General features: G+C 40.7%; 2 protein-coding genes across 3 annotated transcripts in view; one reads left to right on the top strand and one right to left on the bottom strand.

The window, feature by feature from the left end:
- Nucleotides 1–603: 603 nt before the first annotated feature.
- adam9b (ADAM metallopeptidase domain 9b) lies at nucleotides 604–8,482 on the bottom strand. The gene is made up of 21 exons (XM_076092798.1): nucleotides 8,429–8,482; nucleotides 7,544–7,620; nucleotides 7,364–7,442; nucleotides 7,208–7,284; nucleotides 6,649–6,841; nucleotides 6,468–6,530; nucleotides 6,128–6,199; nucleotides 5,847–6,016; nucleotides 5,654–5,741; nucleotides 4,969–5,096; nucleotides 4,164–4,332; nucleotides 3,605–3,694; nucleotides 3,273–3,474; nucleotides 2,877–2,988; nucleotides 2,517–2,697; nucleotides 2,276–2,362; nucleotides 2,077–2,182; nucleotides 1,253–1,385; nucleotides 1,062–1,143; nucleotides 841–878; nucleotides 604–727 (listed from the first exon to the last, which is right to left on the bottom strand). The coding sequence occupies exons 1-21, from the start codon at nucleotides 8,480–8,482 to the stop codon at nucleotides 604–606; spliced, it is 2,325 nt and encodes a 774-aa protein (XP_075948913.1).
- A 160-nt stretch (nucleotides 8,483–8,642) lies between these two features.
- LOC142951969 (poly(ADP-ribose) glycohydrolase) overlaps nucleotides 8,643–22,375 on the top strand; it is a 21,845-nt gene continuing 8,112 nt past the window's right edge. Inside the window, exons 1-12 of one of the 2 annotated variants that reach the window (XM_076093910.1) lie at nucleotides 8,643–9,159; nucleotides 9,264–9,352; nucleotides 9,458–10,206; nucleotides 10,486–10,608; nucleotides 10,979–11,065; nucleotides 11,318–11,392; nucleotides 14,316–14,408; nucleotides 15,431–15,585; nucleotides 17,815–17,894; nucleotides 17,995–18,055; nucleotides 18,212–18,287; nucleotides 19,511–19,658. In XM_076093910.1, the coding sequence (XP_075950025.1) occupies nucleotides 9,044–9,159; nucleotides 9,264–9,352; nucleotides 9,458–10,206; nucleotides 10,486–10,608; nucleotides 10,979–11,065; nucleotides 11,318–11,392; nucleotides 14,316–14,408; nucleotides 15,431–15,585; nucleotides 17,815–17,894; nucleotides 17,995–18,055; nucleotides 18,212–18,287; nucleotides 19,511–19,658 (1,852 nt within the window). In that variant the 5' untranslated portion in view covers nucleotides 8,643–9,043. Of the gene's footprint in view, nucleotides 9,160–9,263; nucleotides 9,353–9,457; nucleotides 10,207–10,485; nucleotides 10,609–10,978; nucleotides 11,066–11,317; nucleotides 11,393–14,315; nucleotides 14,409–15,430; nucleotides 15,586–17,814; nucleotides 17,895–17,994; nucleotides 18,056–18,211; nucleotides 18,288–19,510; nucleotides 19,659–22,375 lie in introns of those variants that run through there. The other variant, XM_076093911.1, reaches the window with a different exon arrangement.

Here is a 22,375-nt window from a genome sequence, read left to right as displayed (position 1 = left end):
AACCGTGGGTTCGGAACCTCTCAATACTTCCAAGGAAAGAATTCAAGGGTCACTAGATACTTCTTTTACACAAAATAATAGATACGGTCTTTGAGCTTTTGTTCTTGAAAACTATATATTTTTAACTCTCCAAAAATCATTTAAATTCCTTTTCCATAATTCACTGAGCAGCTAAACAACAAAGCAACTGCCAAAAACATTTTCTTGCTTAACATTTCTGATACCTACATAAGCCCAGTTTGTGCCTCTCATGTGTTATTACATTACAGGAGTTCAACAAACTGACAGTACAGCTTTACTACAGTTCCAAGAAACACAAACTCTCACAATAAAACAAGTTGAAATTCATTCATATATTTATTTATTCCGTTTACAGTCATGAAATCAAAATATTTAAAATATTTAAATGCATAGTAACATAAAATACAAAATGTTTGGGGATATTTAAAGAGATACCTTATGTGCATGAATTTCCAATAAGTGATAAACAGCAATCTAATAAAACCACATATATTCCAATAAATATTTACTTGCCTATAAACCTCATCCACCAACACATTACTACAGTAAACCTTTAAAAAAGTGCTGGCAACAAGGAGAGAATCAACTAGCTGGCTGCCTGGGTGGGATTGGTGCGGGTACTCCAGGGCCCTGCCTGTGAGCTGGTGGTTGTGCAGGGGCAGTGCTTTCCTCTGCATTCCAATAATCCAGTTCTCCAGGCCTGAAACTGACAGGATGTGTGCAAATTTGGTTGTATAGGTTTGCTTGTGCATTGAAAGCTTACATTTCCATCTGTGTGGGAGGGCAATATGGATTGAGTAAAATAAAAAAAGTTCATACCCAGGAATTGGAACTGCAGTAGCTGGTGGATATCCAACCTGGAATTAAAAAGAAATAAACATGTTAAATTAATGCTGAAAACAAAACATGTACCTTTTCTGATTGATTTGCCTCTTTCCTTCTGTGTGACAATTTTCAGGTGATGGAAAAACAGATTTTCCTACTGCAAAAATCAACATTACACTGCTGTGATGATCACTAAGAAAAAGACACATTTTTACCTCATCAGAAGGAGCTCGTGATGGAGGCTGGGTTGTGGCACTTGAGTTCCCATTTGCGTTTCCATTTGTAACATTACGCGACCTGTAAAAGCAGAAAACTTATGAGAAGCAATAATCTTTTCATCTAAATATAAAACACTGCAGTTCATAAAGTATCTATTGGTATATTTTTAATGTGAGGTGATGTTTACTTGAGGCGTCGTCCTTTTAGGCACAGGTCCAGGGAGTCTCTCCTGAAGAAGTAGAGCAGCACCAGGATGAGAAGCACCAGAAGAGGAACCACCAACAGGAAGAAGATCAACAGTCCGTCCCTGAGGGAGTGGTCTGTGGTAGAAAAGGTCACGTGTGAATAAGAAACATTACAGTATATTTAATTGCATTAGGTACACCAAACAGTCAACGTGTTTTCCGAGCAGATTACCAAAAATTACATCAGTAGTTCGGTGAATTTTGCTATGTCGTTTTTCCCCGCAAACATGACAATACAAAAGCCATCATGACAAACATAACATCCATGAATACATTAGGAACGGAGGCACAATACAGAAAAGACAACTTAGATTTACAATATATAACTAATGCTAGTATAACAGCTAAAATATCTGGTTCCTTCTAGTTCATCACAGCCTGAGAAGACGATAAACAGTGACTGAACACATTGTTTCGGATTTCTGATCTAGCATATACAGTTGAGGAAATAGACAAATTGGCATGATGTATTTCCAGTATAATTAAAAGGCTCTAAGACCGAAACCTGTTCAAATCTGGGCGCTACAACAGGTGTAATAAGGAACCACACCAACTTCAGTCATGACAACAGAAGACAGAGTGATTAATGCATGAGCCATATGAAGCCTAATAAAGGATGCACTTAGACAACGTCATTGCTGACTTTCATGTTGCCCCGATTAGAGCTTATAAGTGTGACATTAGGTGAACTGTATATAGTAGAGTGCCTTTGACTTTCTGCATACTTTACTTTAAAAGTAAATTGACAACATCAATTTGAACCCACCTATCTGAGCAGGACCACTGTTTATGCTGCCACCACGCCCTGACTTGTCACAATTAGGTGGGGCCCACCCGTTTTCACAGTGGCAGTTCCCTTGGTCATTACATACCTGAAGAAAACATTACAACAGCAAAGTCACACTTGTATTTATTGGTTGGTAACTGAGTAAAAAAAAAAAAAAGTAAATAAAAAGGAGACTCACCCCTCTGCCGTTGCATGTGGTCTGGGCATCACAGTCCAAGTTGGGCAGCAGAGCAGAGGCGTTCACACACTTAAAATCCAGGCAGGCCTGAGAGAGAAGACTTTTAACTTAATGATGTCATTAGGCGTCATTATTTAAACTTAAAAAATGACAGCACTGTCCTGGAACACATAATCAAAGTAGTTCCTCCTTCCATTCCTTCTCTTGGGCGTGTACACTTCTAAATAGTTAGTCTGCTTACCTTTCCTTCCTCACAAGGGCTGCCAGAGTTCACATAGCCAGGATCTAGCACATCTGGGCCGAGGTTGAAGTCTGCATTAATACACCTTTCCCCTTCAATGTCTGCAGCACTGATATGGGCGCCAGTGGGCAAGGTGTTCAAGTCCACGTTGACACACTGCAACTTCCCACACATGGAATCTCTGCAGTGCAGGTTCAAGGGAACACAGTTGGTATTGAGTTAAATGTTGGAAGATAAGAGTCTATTGACAAAATAAAGTTCTTTAAAATGACCATCCTAAGTATATTAAATTAGAACAACTGTGATAAAACATATCAGTTTAGTTCAAATCATTCAATAATTAAAAACCAGAGTACTTACGCTGAACTACATTTGATGGGTTTTCCGTTGCTTTCGATTCCACAGTTACCAAATATGGTTCCCCCCAAATTTATAATATGAAAACAAGTATCTGCTGCCTTTGTTGCTGGATCTGCCAAAAAAGAGAAAAAATATCCAACATATAATATTGATGGCAACAGAAGTGATTTAATATTTTCCAGGTGACCACGGCCTCCTGTTAGACTTATGTATTTTTGACAGGGTTATCCACAGTTAGCGTTTTACACAAACAGATAGAAATCAAAAGGCATGTGTTGGACTGGCACAAAGGGTATATCTTGCAGCCAGAAATTATGACCAAAAGTACACAAACCTCACAGTTTCTGGAGCTTAATTAGCTGCAAAAGTCTTCGTATCATGCATTATGAAATGTACCTGGTGCAAAGAGATGTTTGCACTGGAAATCATACGTCTGGCATTGGCCCTCATAGCAGTACGCAGCAGTTTGACGGTCTTGACAGGGCAGGCCGTCCATGACATAGTAGTCACCGGGACAGAACTCAGTCTTGCCATCACAGTATTCAGAAAGATCACAAGTGTTGACAGACCCTCTGCATGGTGTTCCAGAGACTCTGATCTAAAACAAAAAACAATCACACACACAACAATAAAAAAAAAAAAGACCCCCCCCCCCCCCCCCCCCCAAGTACAATTCATTGCCTCCATAAGCTATATAACTCTGGCATTAAGGCCAGCATAATGCTGACCTGACAGTTAGCGCAGCAGCCTCCATGAGCACAGACGGCCCCAGATTTGAATTTGCAGGTGGCAGCATCACAGCATTTATTTTTGCATTCCTGTAGGAAATGGAAACAGAGAAAATCTATTCATACCACAACAATAAAAAATGACAAGAATTTAACTCTGCGAGAATATTTTTTATTCTAAGTCCGATGAGGTTGTAACATGACGTGTGTCTAATCTGTAAAGCTGAAAATAAAATGTGTTACACCAAAGAATTCTTCTACATTTATAAAGAAACAATAATTATTACTCTTAACAGAATTAATTTGCAAATGTCTGTTTTCATTTTCAAGATATTGGTTTACAACATATCACAAACTTCTCAGCTTCATGGACTGAATATTTTTACTCTATATAGTTTCTACCTGTATAAGTTCCTGGTATACATTGTATTTATTGGTTGTCAGATTTAAATGCCAGTTACATTACAGTAGAATGAAGTATTCAAAAAAATCCTTATCCAATACAATAATCTTTAACTTCCTGCGTGTGTGTGAGTTTATCTGAGAGGCAGTACTCTACCGCTGGTTTGCCACAGTCACACTGCTCTCCTTTGTCCAGTCGGCCATTGCCACATTCAGCTACACCAACCACATCTGAGGGGGATGGCTGGTTTTTCAGACATGTGCCTCCTCCGCGTAAGATCAGATTCTCAAAGTCTTCTTCACTGCAGCTACTGAAAGCGGAACCCCTACAGGTAGCAGGATAAGCTATTAATGGAAATGTCCAATTGGACAGGCTTCGCATTAAACAATCTTTGACCTTTGAGCAGAGGACATTTTTTTGTGGTCCTAGAAACATTAATTTTGATATGACATGAAAAATGTTGGGAACAAGAACAAATACAGAATTATATCACTTCAGTACGGAGGCACTAAAGTCACAAAAATATTTCAGGGACATCAAGAGCTTCGTGCCAAACAATATCATCATAACCTATGTATATTGTTAAACTACGCACATGATCTCTATCTTACTTGATAGAGAAAATTAAAACATTAAAAAGATCACACATTTGCTTCTTATCATTCAAAAGGTAAATGGATTTAGTGTAAAAAGGCTACATTACAGAGAAGCATATTGTGCTTGAATCCTGATCAGTAAGTACTTGGACCATCATGGATATTCAAAAACAAAAACAGCCGTCTGCTAGCTGTCACATGACAAAGAAAAATGTAATAATTTCAGGAGTCTGTTTTAGACTCTAGCTGTTGTAAAAGGCACAGAATATGCTATATGCTGTATGTATTGTACCGCAGCACTTTAACTACTGCTTGTTTAATTTTATGTCAAGAGTTTCAGAAATATTTTGTGGAAGATGTGTTACCCAACGCTTGACATGAAGCATATATCCGCATTGCAGCTGCATCCACTACGGTCATGATTCATGCCCAGGTTATGACCCATCTCATGGGCCACCACAGTGGAGACAGAAAGCAGGTTGTCCCCGCGGAACTGGGAAAACACACAGTACATTCAGTACTTACAATCTCTATTGTCAATATACCTAAATATATGATCCTGAATGTAAGTTATTCATCGATATTATCAAAAAAACTAAAGTGCTTTGGCTACATACGTATTAATCTTCCCTTGAACAAGAGTATTTTTAAGTCACAGTGAAAGCCTTTCGCCCGATTCATTTTACTTATCTACTGTTGAATCAGGATATTGGAGGAAGAGATCCAGCAATAAGGGATCTTTCAATAGAAAATGTGTTTTATTTTAAGGGAGCAGAAGGGCAGCAAAAGTTTAATTATATTATTTGATTAGAATTTATAGGTCAAAGGATATAAAAGAGTAAAACACTGTAGGGCATCACAAGACAAAGGAATCAAAAGGAATTGAAGTCTAACCCGTTTGACTTGTTATTTAGAGCATGCGAGAATGGAATGCATTTTTAAAACGCACCATAAATAATGCAGACAGTATCAGTTTCTGTACAAAAACTCATACTGCCAAAGCAGCAATGTGACAGCTGGTGTTAGAAGTTAAAAGGGAGTTGAACTAACCAAGTTGATTCCTCCAGCGGTCCCTGCGTGGCAGACCGTGCCCACGAAGGCCATACCCAATACATTACCGTATGATGTAGGCGGACCACTGAGAAAAAAGTGGACCAAGAGATAAGTTACAAACTTGACTCTACATGTCTGAAGGATTCAGACATGTAGAGTCAAGTTTGACAAAAGAACACACATTACTTACACAAGGAGTTGAGCCATGTCATGCCTGATCTTTGGTAACAGAACTGTCTTCCTCCACCGGACAAACCTGCCCAACACAGTTCCTGGAGAGCCTTCCACATCAAAGGGGTTACTGTCCTTAAAAATTTGCAGGCCCACCAGCACCACACGGATATTCAGCTGCTTGTAAAACTAGAATAAAACAGAAAATAAAAGATTATAAGGCATAGCATAACACAAAAACAAGATTTAAATTAATTAGAATGGAGCATACTTTCTTTTACAAACAACTTGAAATCTCACCCCATCCAGTAGATTAGCCATCTCCACTATTTCCTCTCGTACAGCCGTCTCATTGTTTTCCTTAAAAGTATACTGGAAATACAATTATAAAACATAATTTTCTAACAGATCAAGGTCAATACTTTTGGCACTATATTCCACAGCATTGAAAAAAATCACTGCAACATTTAAGGGGAATAGCACATTACTAATTAAGGCTGATGACTCAATAAGTATGGTAAAAGTGCTCATTTTCACTGAATGATATTCACTTGCTTCTAGTGTAAAAAAACAAACCTGTTGCGGCCAATTCATTCTCACTTACATACCAGTGAGGTCATCAACAGATATGCACACTCACCCTGTGATGATCGGCAACCAGCATCAACTCCACATAACTGGTTTCTGGTAAATTGCGCTTCCTCTGTTTAAACACAAACACAGTAAAGAAGGAAATGCAGTCGTGTCACTCTTCCATTTCAAAACCAGTTCACACAATAGAAGTATGTTCACTTCAGAATGAAGGTGGGGTGCATCCTAACCCGCAGCAGTGAAGTCAGTGATTTGCCTGGCTCAAAGGGTTCATGGCTTTGCCTTGATGAAGCCTCACTGACGACCCCACAAGTGACGGGCCCGGAGTCATCGTCCTTCAGTAGGTACAGAAGGTGCTCGTTGGTGGGGGACTGTGGCACAGGCTCAAGTCCATATGTCTCATTTCCAAGGAGGATTACACCCCTAAAGAGAAGTAGTGCATAGCAGATACACCATTAGAGAAATGCTTTCACTCAGTGCCAATGCCTGGGTGTGGCATTGCAATTCCACAATGTGGCATTACCTGGCACAACTTGATAAAAAAACAAACAATAAACCCAAAATTCTAACTCATAATAAGTGGGAAACAATGTCTGAGGTGATGAAAAATGTATTGAAGTTCAAAACTTCAATAAAAGCACCTTTTGCTGCTCTGGATCATTAATGTGGACAACAAAATACTGTGGCACCATAATAAGATCAATAAAATCATGACACCGTTCCACTGAAAGACAACAAATATCAATATTGAATCAGAGGAGCTAGAAACAGCGAGAGAGATGTTCAAACCTGAGGCCAGAGCATGTGCTGAGCGCTACCAATGAATCCTCATATCCCTCCACCTCTCCATGGTAATAGCAATGCACCTGGGATGAGAAAAGTAAAAAAGGTTCAAGGGTTGAAGTTCAAACCAGAATACAACCAAATAAATAAGTGTCAACTTACATGCTGTTTTGGATATGATGCCTCAGTGTTGCCAGTGGCGTCACTTGAGTACTGAACAAAGTTTGGGTGCAAAAAGTCTCTGACAAGAAGATGAAAAATACATGGTATGTTATCTGAAGCATTGGCATGAACTTACAGTAATGTCAGTAACATCAAACGAAGTTCCAACTTTGTTCAAACCTGTTCCGTTTTAGATGAAGGAGGTGCTTCCTGTTGTTTATGTTGACTGAATATGATATTGTCTCCTCTCCATGTTTCTGAAATGGGTAAAAACAAGAAAGCATTCTTGAAGTTGTCACATTAAAATATCAGTTAAAAAGGATTAATCATGGTTGTTTCCTACGTATTTCGACTGTGGCGGTCTGTTGATGCTCCTTTTCCATCTGTGAACCACCTGAGGATTTACAATGGAGTACTTGGAGAGTTTTAATTTCAGCCCATTGAAACTGTCTGGAAGGAAGGTGAATACAGAGAAACTGTAAATATTGAGGAAGCATTCTGTGGCACACATAGTACCAAAAAATAATTCAAACATACAAAAAAGGAAAATGACCAAAGGTGTATTCTTAGAATCCCTATCGAGCATACAAAATCAATGTATTTTGTAGACAGCAAGCAAGCTTAATGGCAAAACAACTGTCAAAACCTCCAAACACTTGTGTGTACAAAAGGCGAAAAACACGCTCTTTTTCGGCTCCATCGAAAACAACATATTATGCCTCACCTGTGTTGTCAATCCAGGAAACGTAAGACAGCAAAACAATAGCAAATAAGATGTATTTTCTGACCATGATCCTCGTTTAAGTATCAAGATTACTTCCCCATTAGGCCCACGGTAAGTCAACTTGAATGCAAGTTCCGTGCTTTTGCTTCCTTGCTGCTGGTCAGGTGCGTTATGATGGGCGTGGCTATAACCACAGGTGAGCTTTTCGGCTTGTGGAAACAAACAAACGCCAAAAGGTGGAGTGACAATACTGTAAATGTTTGGGAAACAGTTAACGTTACACGTTACTAGGCTTTGCTGTGGCTTTACGTGTTAACTGACAGTTAAACAGTCTGCTTTACCAGAGTGAACTGTCTCACGTGGGTGAGTTTCTCTACTGACATTCTTCCGTTCATCGGCGTTATAAAGACACAGTAAGTATACTATAAAATCGAGCTTTGGTGCCTGAATCAGACTTTCTGAATAACTTGCGTTAACCTTTCTACAACATAAGTGATAATTTGCCGTTCTAAACGTCAACGAGAACTGCAGTGGAATTATCGCGATATTTCAGTGACTTGGACGTCACTCGCACGCGGAAGTGTTTTGATGTTGAACAACGGCACTGTGTTTGTAGCAATGTTCAACCGCTATAAATACGATTGTGCTTTCTTTTATCATCAACGAACAAATGTTATTGTTGTATACTTTGAAGCTTTCAAGTGTCAGACTCTATCCTAAACGATTTTTCGGGTTGTTTTAACAATCCGTTGTAGTCCAACGCTAGTTAGCAGATACGCGTTAGCTAGCATGAGCTATGGTTTGTTGACAGTCGTTTTCTAGATAGTCTGTCAAACTATCGTTGGACAGCAACTTACTACGACCGAAGGTCTGAATCAAGTCTGAATCATATTGAAATACAAAACACCATTTCCTTGCGTCATTAAGTATCCAAGAAACAACAGTTTGTGTCATGTATGGCTGCTTACCATATCTTAAGATTTGCTCACATATTGAAGAAAGGACTGCCTAAGAAACAAGTCTGGACAAAACCAAATAACACCTCAATCGTGGTGTCAGCTCAAGTTGTATTGTGAGTATACGTGTAGTTTGTTTTCATGTTTAAACTGCCAAGACACACACATCTCTCTCAAAATAATATGGGTATGTCTTGTGTGTTACTTTCTCATTTTGTAGGATGACTGCGCTGGCTGACTTTGAACCTTCAGCAAAGAGACTCAGGGTTGAAATCAGTGCCCCAACGTCCCCTTCATCTTCTCTCCAAGGTAATTTGTTTTAGATAATATTTGTCTGGCAGAGTATATATAAAATATGTCATTTGCGTTAGTATATCCCTCTTTGTAAAACAATATATTTTTTTTATTTTTAAGCCCCATCTTCATTTATTCAGAGCAGAGATAATCATGACACAGTAGAAAATCAAGAAAGGAGGCAAAACGACACAGAGACGAAGATGGATAAACGACCAAAGACTGGAGCAGATAGTTTGCGAGGCGTAAAGATAAAAGGTGATCGTCAAAGAATCGGCCCCACACCACAGCAGTTTAGAAATACTGTTTACCAATGGTTGGTTAAGCCCAAAAAAAAACCCACGTCACCTGAAGTGTGCCAAACCCAAGAGGATGTCGAGATGGCCGGCGACTGTGGCTTTGAAAGCACTTCAGCTCAGGTTCTGGACTGCCAACATGCTGAACATCCCACCCTGTCTGACGAAGATGAAAAAACCCAACCTTTGACACCACAGGAGCTGGATGAAGACAAACCTGTATCACCGCCTTCCAAGGATTCTGCAGGAGGAGGGCTAATGCAGACACTGTCCCGCAATCATGGTGGATTAGAGAAAAAAGAGGTGGAGACATGCTCAGCGAGCTCAGCGGACTCTGTCAAACACAAAACCAAAATAACAGACTTCTTTTCAGGGACGTCCTCACCAGGTTTACCTGTGAGAAGGCGCAGGCCAGACAAGTCTCCAGAGAAACAAGATGCAGACAAGGAAACTACCTCTGCTGAGGCCAAATGGCTCGGGACACCAATCAACGAACTAAAGAGAATGCCTGAATGTGGCGGACTGCTTCCTCCGCTGAGGGACGTTCGTGGGCAGCACACTGTGATGATACGGGTTTGAGACGTTCTTTCTTTTTTTTATATATATATATATACTAGTATTCAAAGCACTTCAAGTGGTTATGTTATGGAAACAGACAGCAATTTAATTGGTCAACCCAATGTCTTCTTTGCAGGTTTGTGAGTCAGCTTATTTAAGTAATAATTTGATCTTTAAAATTATGCTTATTCTTTAAGTTTCTTACATATCTATATTTTATTGTCAGTAGGACTATTTGGTTTTCACACAGATGTGTGTATACTAATATTTATTTTCATTCAATCCCATTGACAGACGGACCTTCTTGAGAACGGTAAAGTCTCTGTTCCATATCCTGCTAAGTTTAAGGATACTTGGGACGATGACTATGTCAAGATGCCCTGTTCCAGTCGGAACCTATTTCCTGTACAGGATGAGGTAACGGTCCAAGCGTTTATGAAACATCATTATAAGAACATTTGCTGCAATGCATATTCAGTCTATTATTGCTATCAATGAGGATTATAGGATTAGCATTGTGATACTTAATTTTACAAGTATTGAAATATCACTTTAGGTAAGACATTCAAGAGAGGCTACAAGTCACGATGCTTATCCGTCCACATTCACTTTTCATGTCTCATATAACAATTTAGGGGCAAAAGACGGTCCTGTGTTTATTGAATCATGAAATCACTGCCAGAAACGGGCACATCAACACAGCGTTATCATTCTTTGCGTATGAAAAGCTGAACTGAAATCACCCTGCCGAGACCCAACATTCATTGGTACATGTGTGCTTCCACAGGTAACACAAGAACTTCAGAAAAAGAGTCGCTGGGAGTTGATCAAGGAGACTTTAAACGACACACTTTCAAGTCAACAAGAGTTGAAGGCAAGTTTCACATCTGTGTCCTTTTACTAGCAAGGCCTCGTGTATTCCACTTCATAAAACGAGGGGGTGTATTGTAGTTGTAGTTACTAGACCAAACCATAAGATGGCGCCATAGGCCCAGAAATGGAGAGTCTCTCAGAATTTTGCTTTTTTGAGAGTTTACACACACACACAGTAATTATGACTGAAAATAACAATTCATACAAGTTTAGCTTTTCAATTTTGTGTGATAATTGAATTTGTTTGTTCCAGAATGCAATATTGAAATACAGTGCCTCACAGGCCAAGAAATGGGACTTCACCGCATTACGTTTGTACTGCACTAAGGTAAACAATATAAGTGTCATAATAACTGATCATTCTATGAATATCACTGAACCCAGAAGTAGTGAATGAAGTTGCTTTGTACTCAAAATTATTTTTTTATTTTTTTGGAAGAGTGATTTAATGAATGAACTGGTGTGCAGACATGCAGACACAGATGGAAGACGCATGATGTTGGAGGGTTAGCTGTAGATTGATTAAACATCATCTGTCTAATCGTGATACTTAATTGCCCCACAGAAGGCGTTGTAAACCGGTGTCGGTGCTTCTCACAGAGCTCGGGTCACAGAAAGTCCAGATGTCTCATCAGATAGTTAGGATAATATTTATCTACACTTTGTGGAAGATGCAGTGAAACGGATGTTGCATTTTCACCAGATTAGATTTAGTTTGATGTGACCAGTATTTAATTGGCATTGGGAATCTGTATTTATGGATAGACGTACTAGGCAGCCTTTTTTCTTGTTTGTTTCTCTACTTCTTGAAAACAGTACATACAGTATAATGAGCCCTGTTGGTTTGTTGGTTGTTGCTCTGAGTTGTCAGTGTCTTCTCCAGCCTCGTTTTGGAGGCCATCCATCATCTTTTGTCTTGATGCGCTCTGCGTCATGTAGAGAATCAGAGGGCCGTACTACTGTCTGCCTCATGAAGGGGATGGGAATCTTCCATTTGGAGAGATGGGTCGTGAGTGTTTTTATAAGAAACCCTGAGCCTGTAGGACGAGACAAATGATAAGCTTTATTTTCCTTATAGTCGGAGCACTCATCCACCCGGTGCATGGCATCCTCTAGAATACATCAGCTACATGTTTTTTTTATGATATCTCACATCTCAGGAAAGAAGTGCATGTAACTCTTTTTTTCATGGATGCCAGTATGTCAAATGTGTTTCTATTATTTTGTACAGTAATGGTGTTCTCACAGGAGAATGTTGCAGCCCCTTCAGAGGCAAAATGGGAGTCTGGAGAAATAATTTAATCTTTTGCCAAAAGGTCACGTTTAGTAACTTGTCAGAAATGAAAGTGGCTGACATTACGTCCCAGAGAATGCTTTACTCTCTGCCTTATAATGTTGAATCAATCGCGTGCCGTACGTATGTCATAAATCATGTCCGAATGGGGAAGAAGAGGTCGAGAGGCCTTATACAAAGACCAAGTTTAGTCGTTGTGGTTGAATTTGAATGCTGTCAAGTCTATTGGGAAGGCAACACTTGATTTTGTCAGACGGCTACATTTTCCAGCACCATTAATAAAAAACGAACTGTTGAAAGCCACATACTGTATCATTGTAGCTCACACAAAAACAGTTGCTTTATTTATGTTATGTATTATTGCAAAGTTGACGCACACAGTTCCTCTCCACGAAGACTGTTTATTGCTTCCCTCTCTTACATAATTTATTCTCCGTTTGACTGAGTTATAAATCTGTGTTTTTAATAGTTGAATATGCTGAAACGGCTCTAGCAATTAGGCTACACATTCATATCTTTCATGCGTCGATAGAAAGCAGCTCGTATAGCAGCCCACAGAATATACTGTTGGTGTTTAACACATTTTCATTTTAAAACCAATAACCGAGGATTTATTTCCAGTGCAACACACATGGGGATAGCAAACAGTTCAACGTAATGTTCCCCATTTTTTTGCTTTGTTACTTTTGCCCCGGAGATGCTGGATTGGAGACACTGGAGCAGACTTATTTTGAGTGTCAGAGAAAAGTAGACATGAATGGCACGGAGTGACGGGCCAGGCACCCTCATTGAATATTCATCTCTGCACGCGCATCTTATGAATAACTGAAAAGCTGTTGACGGACAGCTTTGTTTTTTTTTGTCAATTTCTCTTTCTCTGGCAAACCAGTGTTGTGTTTACGGTTATGAGCATGCGAGTGTTTTTATTTTTACATGGTCACACGTCCGCAGACGCAGTCAAGCAGATTGCTTTATTGCTCCGACCCGCGGGGAATAGGAACAGGAGCATCAGGAGTTGTGTTAAATCTGTATGGGAGCTCTGGTTTCTCACTGCTCACACGCCTGCATCTTGCTTGATTACTTTGTCAGTTTGGCGTGATGTACAGACCTGTATCGAGTCATACAGAGTGTTAGTTCAGTTGATTTGATGCACTGTCTTCTGCTGATTTAAAGAGCCGGGCTCATACTACCTCAGCTATATCCTCCGTCTCGCCCTGTCAACTGCCTTCATTTATTACACCCCATAGGAGCGGTTTATGGTGTCAACCAGGTCATTACTTATGACACTGTTTAGTCAGGCTTCTTTTGCCGTAATATAAATGTCCTTAGCTAAATCACAAGTCGAGGCTTCCTGTCCCGGGAACACACTGTCCTTTTCATTTCAAACGCTCGGGTCATTTGCATCTCTTCCAGGAAGACTATTTCATCAGCTGGCATGGCCGTGCAACCTTGATGAAATTGCTCTGTGATTGATCATTCTGACATTTCGTAGCCAATATGGGAGTAAATGCGGGTAGTGTGTACTGTCTCAAATGCATTAGTGCACTTAAGCAGTGTTGTGGAGATTGGTACGTTACTTTAAAATGTGTTTCTGGTGATGTTATTAGAGACAAGCTGTCCAGCTATAGCCAGATGTATTTTAATGATATGAAGCCATGTCTTTCACGATCCCTTTTAAATGTTCAATATGAGGTAATAGTCAGTTATTCTTATTATTTACATTTGCATGAACAGTATTGAAGGTTGGATAGTGGAATTTTAAATTGCCAGTTGATGTTTTGCGTTGCTTGTATTTCCTTGATTTGTTTCTTCGTAAAACTGAACATGTTGATACGGATCAGAGCTGTTAATTCTATCCGTCCTCTATCTGTCCTAATCAACCCAAACAGCTAATAATGTCACAGCTGAGTTTTGTGGCAAAACAACAAACATAAACAGATCTCTTGCTCTCTCCAAGGTCCTGGATCCTGATGCTGCTGAACATCTGTTTGGCTCCCTGCTGCCAGACATGGTGCAATTAGCACTGAGAGCATCTGAGCTCTGTACCAAGGTAACAGTCATCACTAACCAACAGACACTGACTCACTGGTCTGTGACACAGTAGATCCCCCGCAGCGGGTTAGGTCACAACGTGACAAATATCTTGTGAAATGGTAGTAAAAATGGCGAGGTCGAGGCACGTAGCGATTGATGGTGATGTGTCCTGTGTTTTAAAGTCCTCTTGGTAATCTGGTTCTTTGGCATGTGGATGATGAAGAGCAATGTGTGTTTGCAGCCCGAAAAAAAGTCTCATTAAAAGGCTTTTTTTTATGTGTATCAATTTGGCCAAACAGCCAGTAATCAAATTTTATCTATACATCTGTGTGTTAAATATATTTCTAGTTTGATTAATTTAATACTCAAAGTGGCCCAGACAGAGAATAACTGTCCGCGCTACAGCAGTGTTTAGTGTTTAGTGTGGCAAATGTAGTGATGCAGGCTTCCAAAATTATAAAAAAAAGTGTTATTCTACACGTGAGTAGCGTAGAAAAATGTGTTGTGTTAAGAGTTGATTTCTTTAGTGGATAGAAAATTGAGTAGCTCGTCTAAAATTCAGTTGATTCCATTGAAAACTGGTCTGTGTTTGATGTGGAGCGATGAAGAGGTTAATACTTAAGTGAACTGGATGTGCTCTTACATGACTGCAACATTAAGACCTGCTAAACAGAGTGCACGATGAATTGAATCCATCCCATCCATCATTATTGCTGTGTTCCTAAATTGCTCATTTTTGGCCATGCAACTTGTAGCCATTTCCTGCGTGGCTATAGTTTTAATGCAACAAGCTCTCCCCATTGTCATAACATAATTGCTTATGTTTATTTGTTCACCCACAGCCTTTACTAGGAGTATGGATCTCTTATGAGCACAGCTGGATGTTGATTGTGATTAGGATGGCTTCTTCAAGAAGCACAGAGTGGTGCCAAATTACTACATTTATGCAACATGCTTCAAAGTCTCGTTCGGCAAATTGGCAAACACAAATAGTTTTGACCTTCCTCATTTGTACCTTTTTTTTTGTTCCTCCTCTAGCCGATACCCCTCCTCAAGGGAGGCATGAACCACTCCATCACCATGTCTCAGGAGCAGGTGGCATGTCTGCTCGCCAACGCCTTCTTCTGCACCTTCCCCCGACGCAACTCCAGAAGGAAGGAATACTGCAACTACCCAGACATCAACTTCTTCAGGTAACGTAGGGGTGTGGTAGATTTTATCCACGATGTTTAAAGTTGCATAATCAGTTTCGTAAATGATGCTGCTGGGACAACTAGTTTAATTTCCATGAGGGGACACCGCTGTATATGTTTCATGATTCCTCATTTTATCTTCTGGCTGGGTGTAAAATCACAGTACGCAGATTTAATGACAAATGAGCAAACAGTCTTACAACAAGAGTATATTGATCAGAGACGGTGATCGCTCTGACGTCTTTACAGACTGATCTGATAGATTTAAAATTTTAAAAATGTCTGAAACAGACGTTTCCTTTAGGCTGCAATAACTATACACTACAATACAATTTGTTGGTCCTTCTCTGGCAGCTTTACCAGAATACTAAATACCTTTCTCTATGTGCAGTTAAGAGCCAAACGCATCCCTTCAAAAGCATCAAATATAATAAAGAGGAGGGCAGGAGGGTCACATTTTAATCCCTGCAAGCTTTCACTGTGGAGATGGTCTGGGTGGTGTAATGCAACAACGTTCTTCAGATCACTGCTCAGTCTTGTCCCCCCCATCTCTGTTGGCATCACAGTGTAATTACCTAAATGGAGGAGGGAATTCAATTAACTTTGACTCAGATGGCTGCTTTTGACAATGGAGACGGCCATTGGTTGTTCTGCAGAAGGCTGTAGCAGAGTTCAATTGCATCAGTATTTCATTCACATAAAGGTTTTGCTGTGATTGAAAAAGGAAAGCCAGTGTCATCTTTTTAGCCTGCTGCTGAAAAAACGTCCTGAATCACACATTTGCTGCGAGCCAGCTTGGAAAATGTAGTTTTTTCTTAAATCATTCATTTATTTTTGTTTTATTACTTTTGTTCCAAACTTTCAAATTAACAGAAATCTGTTTATCTTCACATGTTTGTTTTTTTTAAATCTCAATTCAGACGTCTTACATTATTTGCATTGAGATAAAGCTGACTATTGAGACCATTATTTCTTTGTCTGGATTGAATGTTGTCGCTGTCATTCAAAGTATTCTTCAGAAGCAAGCTTATGTATTATTTCACCATGAAGTGCATTTAGTTCAAACTGAGTTTCCAGGCTTGATTACCCAGTTTTCTTGTTCCGATGATACAGAAACCCAGCTGTTATACATACTGTAGTCACTTATACCCTTTTCCTGAGTTACATCATAGCCTTCTTCACATCTGTGGGTGGTATATTGATGTTATATAATCGTGTATAAATTCTCTTCCCCAAAGACCATATTGCAATTTGTTCCTAAAAGCCTGCTTCCACGAGTGGCTTAGCTTATGTCAAAGACATTTGCCCCGAGGATGACACGACGCACGGCTGTTTCTACAAAAAGTAGAAATGAATGCAGGAGCAGACTTAGATTAATGCGTTTCTCGGCCCCTGAAGGGCTCTCAGTGCATCAACCTTTTGTCATTAATTCATTTCACTCACATGGAATCTCTTTCTCTTTATTGCGGCATGTGAGGCAGGCTGTGGCGCTCTTTATAGAGTTTGCTACTGACGGAGATGGTGGAAAGTTCATTCAAACACTGTGTGTGTGTGTGTGTGTGTGTGTGTGTGTGTGTGTGTGTGTGTGTGTGTGTGTGTGTGTGTGTGTGTGTGTGTGTGTGTGTGTGTGTGTGTGTGTGTGTGTGTGTGTGTGTGTGTGTGTGTGTGTGTGTGTGTGTGTGTGTGTGCGTGCATTAATGTGATATTTTTCAGGGGGATTGACCTTTTGCCTCCTGAGGACTCTGTTGCTTAAAAGGGACACAGGGCTTCTTAATGTACCCCCGAGGAGAGGGAGCCCTGTTTCCCTTTCTGTTCATTTTTTTATTTTTTATTTATTTTTTATTTTTTTTTGTGAGTGCTGTGAAGTGGCACATGAGTGTGACTCTGTGATGGCAAGCCTGGGGCAACTCCATTGTCGTAACAGCATAGGAACTCCTATATAATAAGGCTAGTGACTGAAAGGGAAGCTGAGTGAGAGATGAACCAATTTATATCAAAAGTTAAAGCATGACTGAACTCACATGGCCAAAGTGGAGGTCTAGTGTGTCGACGGCACAGAGTCATTTTTCCTGTTCTTTTGCTGTAGTTGTTTAACCGTTAGCGGACTCGGCTGCGATGTCATGTATAACCAGCTTGCTTAAAAAGTGTGCTTCATTTTTAGAAGAGGAGAATAATGTGTTGTCTTATTGAAAGAACTGAACTAAATTCATAATCTCTTCTTGCCTTCAGGCTGTTTGAGGGGTCCTCTCTAAGGAAGATTGAGAAACTGAAAACCCTGATGTGCTATTTCAAAAGTGTCACCGAACAAAGTAGGTGTTCAGATACAACTTTCAAATGTTGCAGCAATACGTTGTTACTGATGTAAAATAAGATATTGAATATTTCTCACTTCCCTTCTCGTTTCGTCAGATCCTACTGGACTTGTAACATTCACGCGGAAAAGCTTAGATAAACCTCTGAATTGGAGAAGGTGTAGTGTATTGACACTGTAATCAAAGAATTATTGCAGTATTGTTTCTGTCAAAGATCCCTGCAGCTTGCTAAATCCAGTAGACTGTTTGGAAGCAATCAAGGATCCATCGTCTCAACTGTAGTTAACTGGAAAAGTTCATTCTTTGTGTTTCAGCTCACAGACTCGACTCACAAAGATCCACATTACTTGTGAAGGGACCATTGAGGATGATGGTTACGGAATGCTTCAGGTAAGATGCCGAGGATGGGAAGTATACAGACAGCGTGATTTGTAAGGACTTTAATTTGCCGAATCATATTCTTTAGCTTGACGGAGCTCTTAGTTTGAGGGATACTCCACCCTGTGCTTGGTTCCCATCCTCTTTCGCCTCTGTTGTAGTCAATCACTGAGCCACAACATTCTGGAGTCTTTCACCCAGAATGCTTACTACTGCTGAAAAGGCCTTTGAGGGAGCCCGTGACACGTCGGAGGGAGTGTGCGCTGGGACTGGGGTCGAGGCCTCTGAGCCTCCTCGGCTCTCTGTTGTCGGCCATGCTTCCTGTACACTGTCAGGATGGCCCGCTCTGCCTTTCACCTTTTGTTTGCCTCCAGTTGCCACAAGCTGACAGTTGATGTGCACACATGACCAGCTCCGGGGCACACTGCGGCCCGGATTGATGGATGCTCTGCTGGGTGGGGGGGTGGGTGAGGGGGGGGTGCTGACAGCCTGTCAAAGCAGACTTTGGAGGATGGCCCGCTGTCCCAGAGTTGAGTGACCAGTTTGGGGAGATCTACCCTCAGAATGCTGCTCACCCCTTTGCAGCCTCTTCGTGGGTTTGGTGACGGGGTTGGTCGGGACTGTCTTTAGGCCAATGAGCAACAACTGTCTGTCCCGAATTTGGGTTATATGTTCCACATGGCTGCTTTCTAAATAAAACAATGACTTGTCACGTCTGTGTCTGACTTGAAACGATGAGATGCGTGTTGTATTTTGAATCATAAACAAACCAGAAATAAACAAGTAAATCAGTGTCACCCATCTGCCCACAATTTTGAAAGAACAAACGCAGGAAGATATATCACAGGCATCCGTCAGCACCACGTTGTGACTGGAGGGAGATGTTTACTTATGACTGTAGGACTGCTCTCTTGTTTTGATATTTGCGTCTGGCAGCAGCGCACCTGAGTGCAGCTCTTGGGGAGAGCTCACTTTGGCATGGGGGGGACAAACGTCTGAGTAATGCGCGCACCCCAGGCCACCTTTCCAATCAGCTTGTCAGGGATTCTGTCACAAATCAAAGAAAAAGGTCTGAGACCCTTTCATGTAGATGTTTTCCTCCTGTTGTCCTAGTTTGGGGAACTATACTAGTATTTTTCACAGTCAAAGACATTTTTTTGTTGTTGTAAGAATATGTGCACACGACTTCAAAATTCAAAGTGTTTGTTTTTCCAGCTTTCTCTCTTGATTTGCAGGTGGATTTTGCCAACCAGTTTGTGGGAGGAGGAGTCACCAGCTCTGGTTTAGTCCAAGAGGAAATCCGTTTTCTAATCAATCCTGAGCTCATTGTTTCTCGCCTCTTCACTGAAGCCCTGGATCATAACGAATGTCTGATCATCACAGGTCAGTGATCAAAACCCTCCCGCACCTTTTGTGAAAATGATTTCCACTGAATGAATCTTACTCCATGATTCATAATTTAGCCCGTTGTTCCAGATCAGATCAATAATGCCCCCGAGTTCTTTTAATGCTTGACCTATAATTTGACAGACACACAGCATGAAGTACACACCTTCAATTTACCCCCATTCTGGCTCAGCAAGAGGCTAACGGATGTTTGTGGCAATTGCCCCGTTTTCTGTATCTGTCCTTGTCACATGTTCCCTTTTGATTGGCTGCATAGGGGAGCGTCTCATCAGTCGGGTGTTGTAGATTGGGCTGTCCTGATTGCTCTGTTGGTGTCTTTCTGTTGAGTGATTCCCACTGACTGTACTTCAGTATCGAGTGTTTGCAACAAACATTGTTGGGACAGGCCAGTAGACCCAGTAAACAAGAGCTAGACTGAAGGAGTCCCAGCAGGTGGCTGATGTCTGCTGACAGTTTCTTCTTCTTTCTTTTTTTTTTTTGTATCTGTCTCACGTTGTTTGTTGAGACTGTTGCAGCCGCTTGATTGCATTTGATAAACAGGTTAGAAAACTAACGTTATGTTATATATTTATACCTGCAAAGATTCTTGGCAGTGGCTCAGATTGCACAACAAGTAGTTATGTGATGTTGGATGGTACAGAGACTGTGGCAAATGCTCAGATTGTATGCATATGGTGGTGTGTTCTTTATTCTAAGACATTTTTCCTTAAATAAGATTTAACATTCGCAATATGTTGCCTTGTTTACAGTATCGCAGTATATTGAATCGTACGCCCTGTATCATGATACGCATTGTATTGTCAGGTTCTTGCCCATACACAACCCTACTATAGATGCACTTGAATTAGAATCTCATTGTGTTGATATAAGCGTTCCAGAAGCTATCATCGATATCTTTTTACTGCTCATTGTATGTTACTGCTCTTGTCTTTTTTGGCTTACTGTCACCGTTGTCATCAGCATTGTTTTCAGACATGTTTTTAGAGAAAAAGCTCCGATAAACTGTGTGCTGGCAGAGATATTAGCTGCTAATTGGTCACCAAATCCTGATTTGAATATATGCAATGCCAAGTCCACGCCGTGAACCACTGCTACAACGCGAACACCCACCCTTAAATAGATTACATTACCAAGTGGGTTGGATTAGAGCAGGAAGTGAGGCAACAGAGCCTCCGCCCTGCTGATCAGCAATCACACCGCTGCATCAGGTCTTCTCGCTATGGCAGAGTCACCTTCAGACTCCTTGCCCGCCTCCTCTCCCTCGGCTCCACTTACGGGCACTTAACTTTATTACTGGGTCCCAGAATTAATTATAGCTGGAAGACCGGCCCAAGACCTGTTCCGCTAATGGACTCTTCCGTTCCATCATCTTTATTAAACTCTGCCCGTATCTCTCGTCCCCCGTCTAAGTCTAAGCCTTAGCTGCATTGTGGCCGCGTGGTAAATCACTGCCCCCTGTGATACGTTTTGGCATGCAGTACGGATGCTAATGGATCCTACCTCTGCTCAGAAATTTGCAGAAGTGCTCAAGCCTAATTGAATTTGCCTTGATTGATAGATATGTGTGGCGGCCATCGGGGCGGTCAAAAGTCCGAACAGTATTAAGGAGAAGTCGGTACAGACCTGAAAATGTGGTGCAGAAGATGTAAACGTTATATTTTTTTCTTCTTGACCGCACAAAATCTTGCTAAATGTTACTCTCGTGCGTTCATATGCAGACCTTGACGGTTGTACGGCAGTAAAACTTTCTCAGTTGCCCACTTTAGCCTCAACATGGCAATGAGATGCGCCTCTGACCTTTTCTAGTCTCTGGTCCACCACAAGTATGAGACACTTTGTTTACGACGTATTTACACATGAAAGGAACAACCTTCAGCAACATCGGGAATTATACCTGCAGATTTCTATGTAACCTATTTGTTATTTATAAATCATTTCTGATAACCAGACGCATCATTCCCTGGCCAAGATTGATCTGCTTCTCACTGCAGATAATGTTTGAATGACGACACAAAAAAAAATCAAATTCATATTGTTCCTGAAGGTTGTTCCTTTCAAATGCAAATATGGTTGATCGTAAAGTTTGATATTCTTGGAGGACCAATAAAGGTTAATGTGCATGCATGGTTAATATTATCTTTTTTTCTTTTTTATAAGCCAACTTTGTAATTTAACATGTTAGCTGTAGCTGCACAGAATTAGGGGTCATTGTTTTGATAAGCAGTAGTATAAAATGCAGCTGTTCAATTTAGTGGTCTTTATTCAAATCTCACCAGAGCTTCTCTAAATAAAGGGGACTCCATTCATTTGCTAATTGACTGTATGGTGTTTATATATTACCCATTCTTCTTTTTCCTCATGTAAAGGCATACTGGCAACCAATCATTGTGCGTATTACTTAAAAACACCGAGAGGCAGGCTGATTATCAGTGAAATGTCAAGTGGAGTCTCCTCTAGAGATTCCCTCCCCCCTAGTGCACCCCCTAATACCTGCTGACCAAGGCCCCCACTACTAATCACTTGGTTTATGCACTTTGCAGCATGAAGCATCTCAGCGAGTGCTCTCGACAGCCAGGTACTAATGAGTGCTAATGGATGGGTAGTTAATTTGAGGCCTCATTTGTTTGACTGTGCCATTGCCTTACCACCCTCTGCTCCCTTTTTTTTTTTTCTTTTTTTTTTTTTTTCTTTAC

Source organism: Anarhichas minor, unplaced genomic scaffold (assembly GCF_050575085.1).
Source record: "Anarhichas minor isolate MPS153535 unplaced genomic scaffold, ASM5057508v1 ptg000017l, whole genome shotgun sequence".
NCBI classification, from domain to species: domain Eukaryota; kingdom Metazoa; phylum Chordata; class Actinopteri; order Perciformes; family Anarhichadidae; genus Anarhichas; species Anarhichas minor.
Note: the sequence above shows the minus strand (reverse complement) of the source record. Positions and strands in the feature narration are given on the sequence as shown.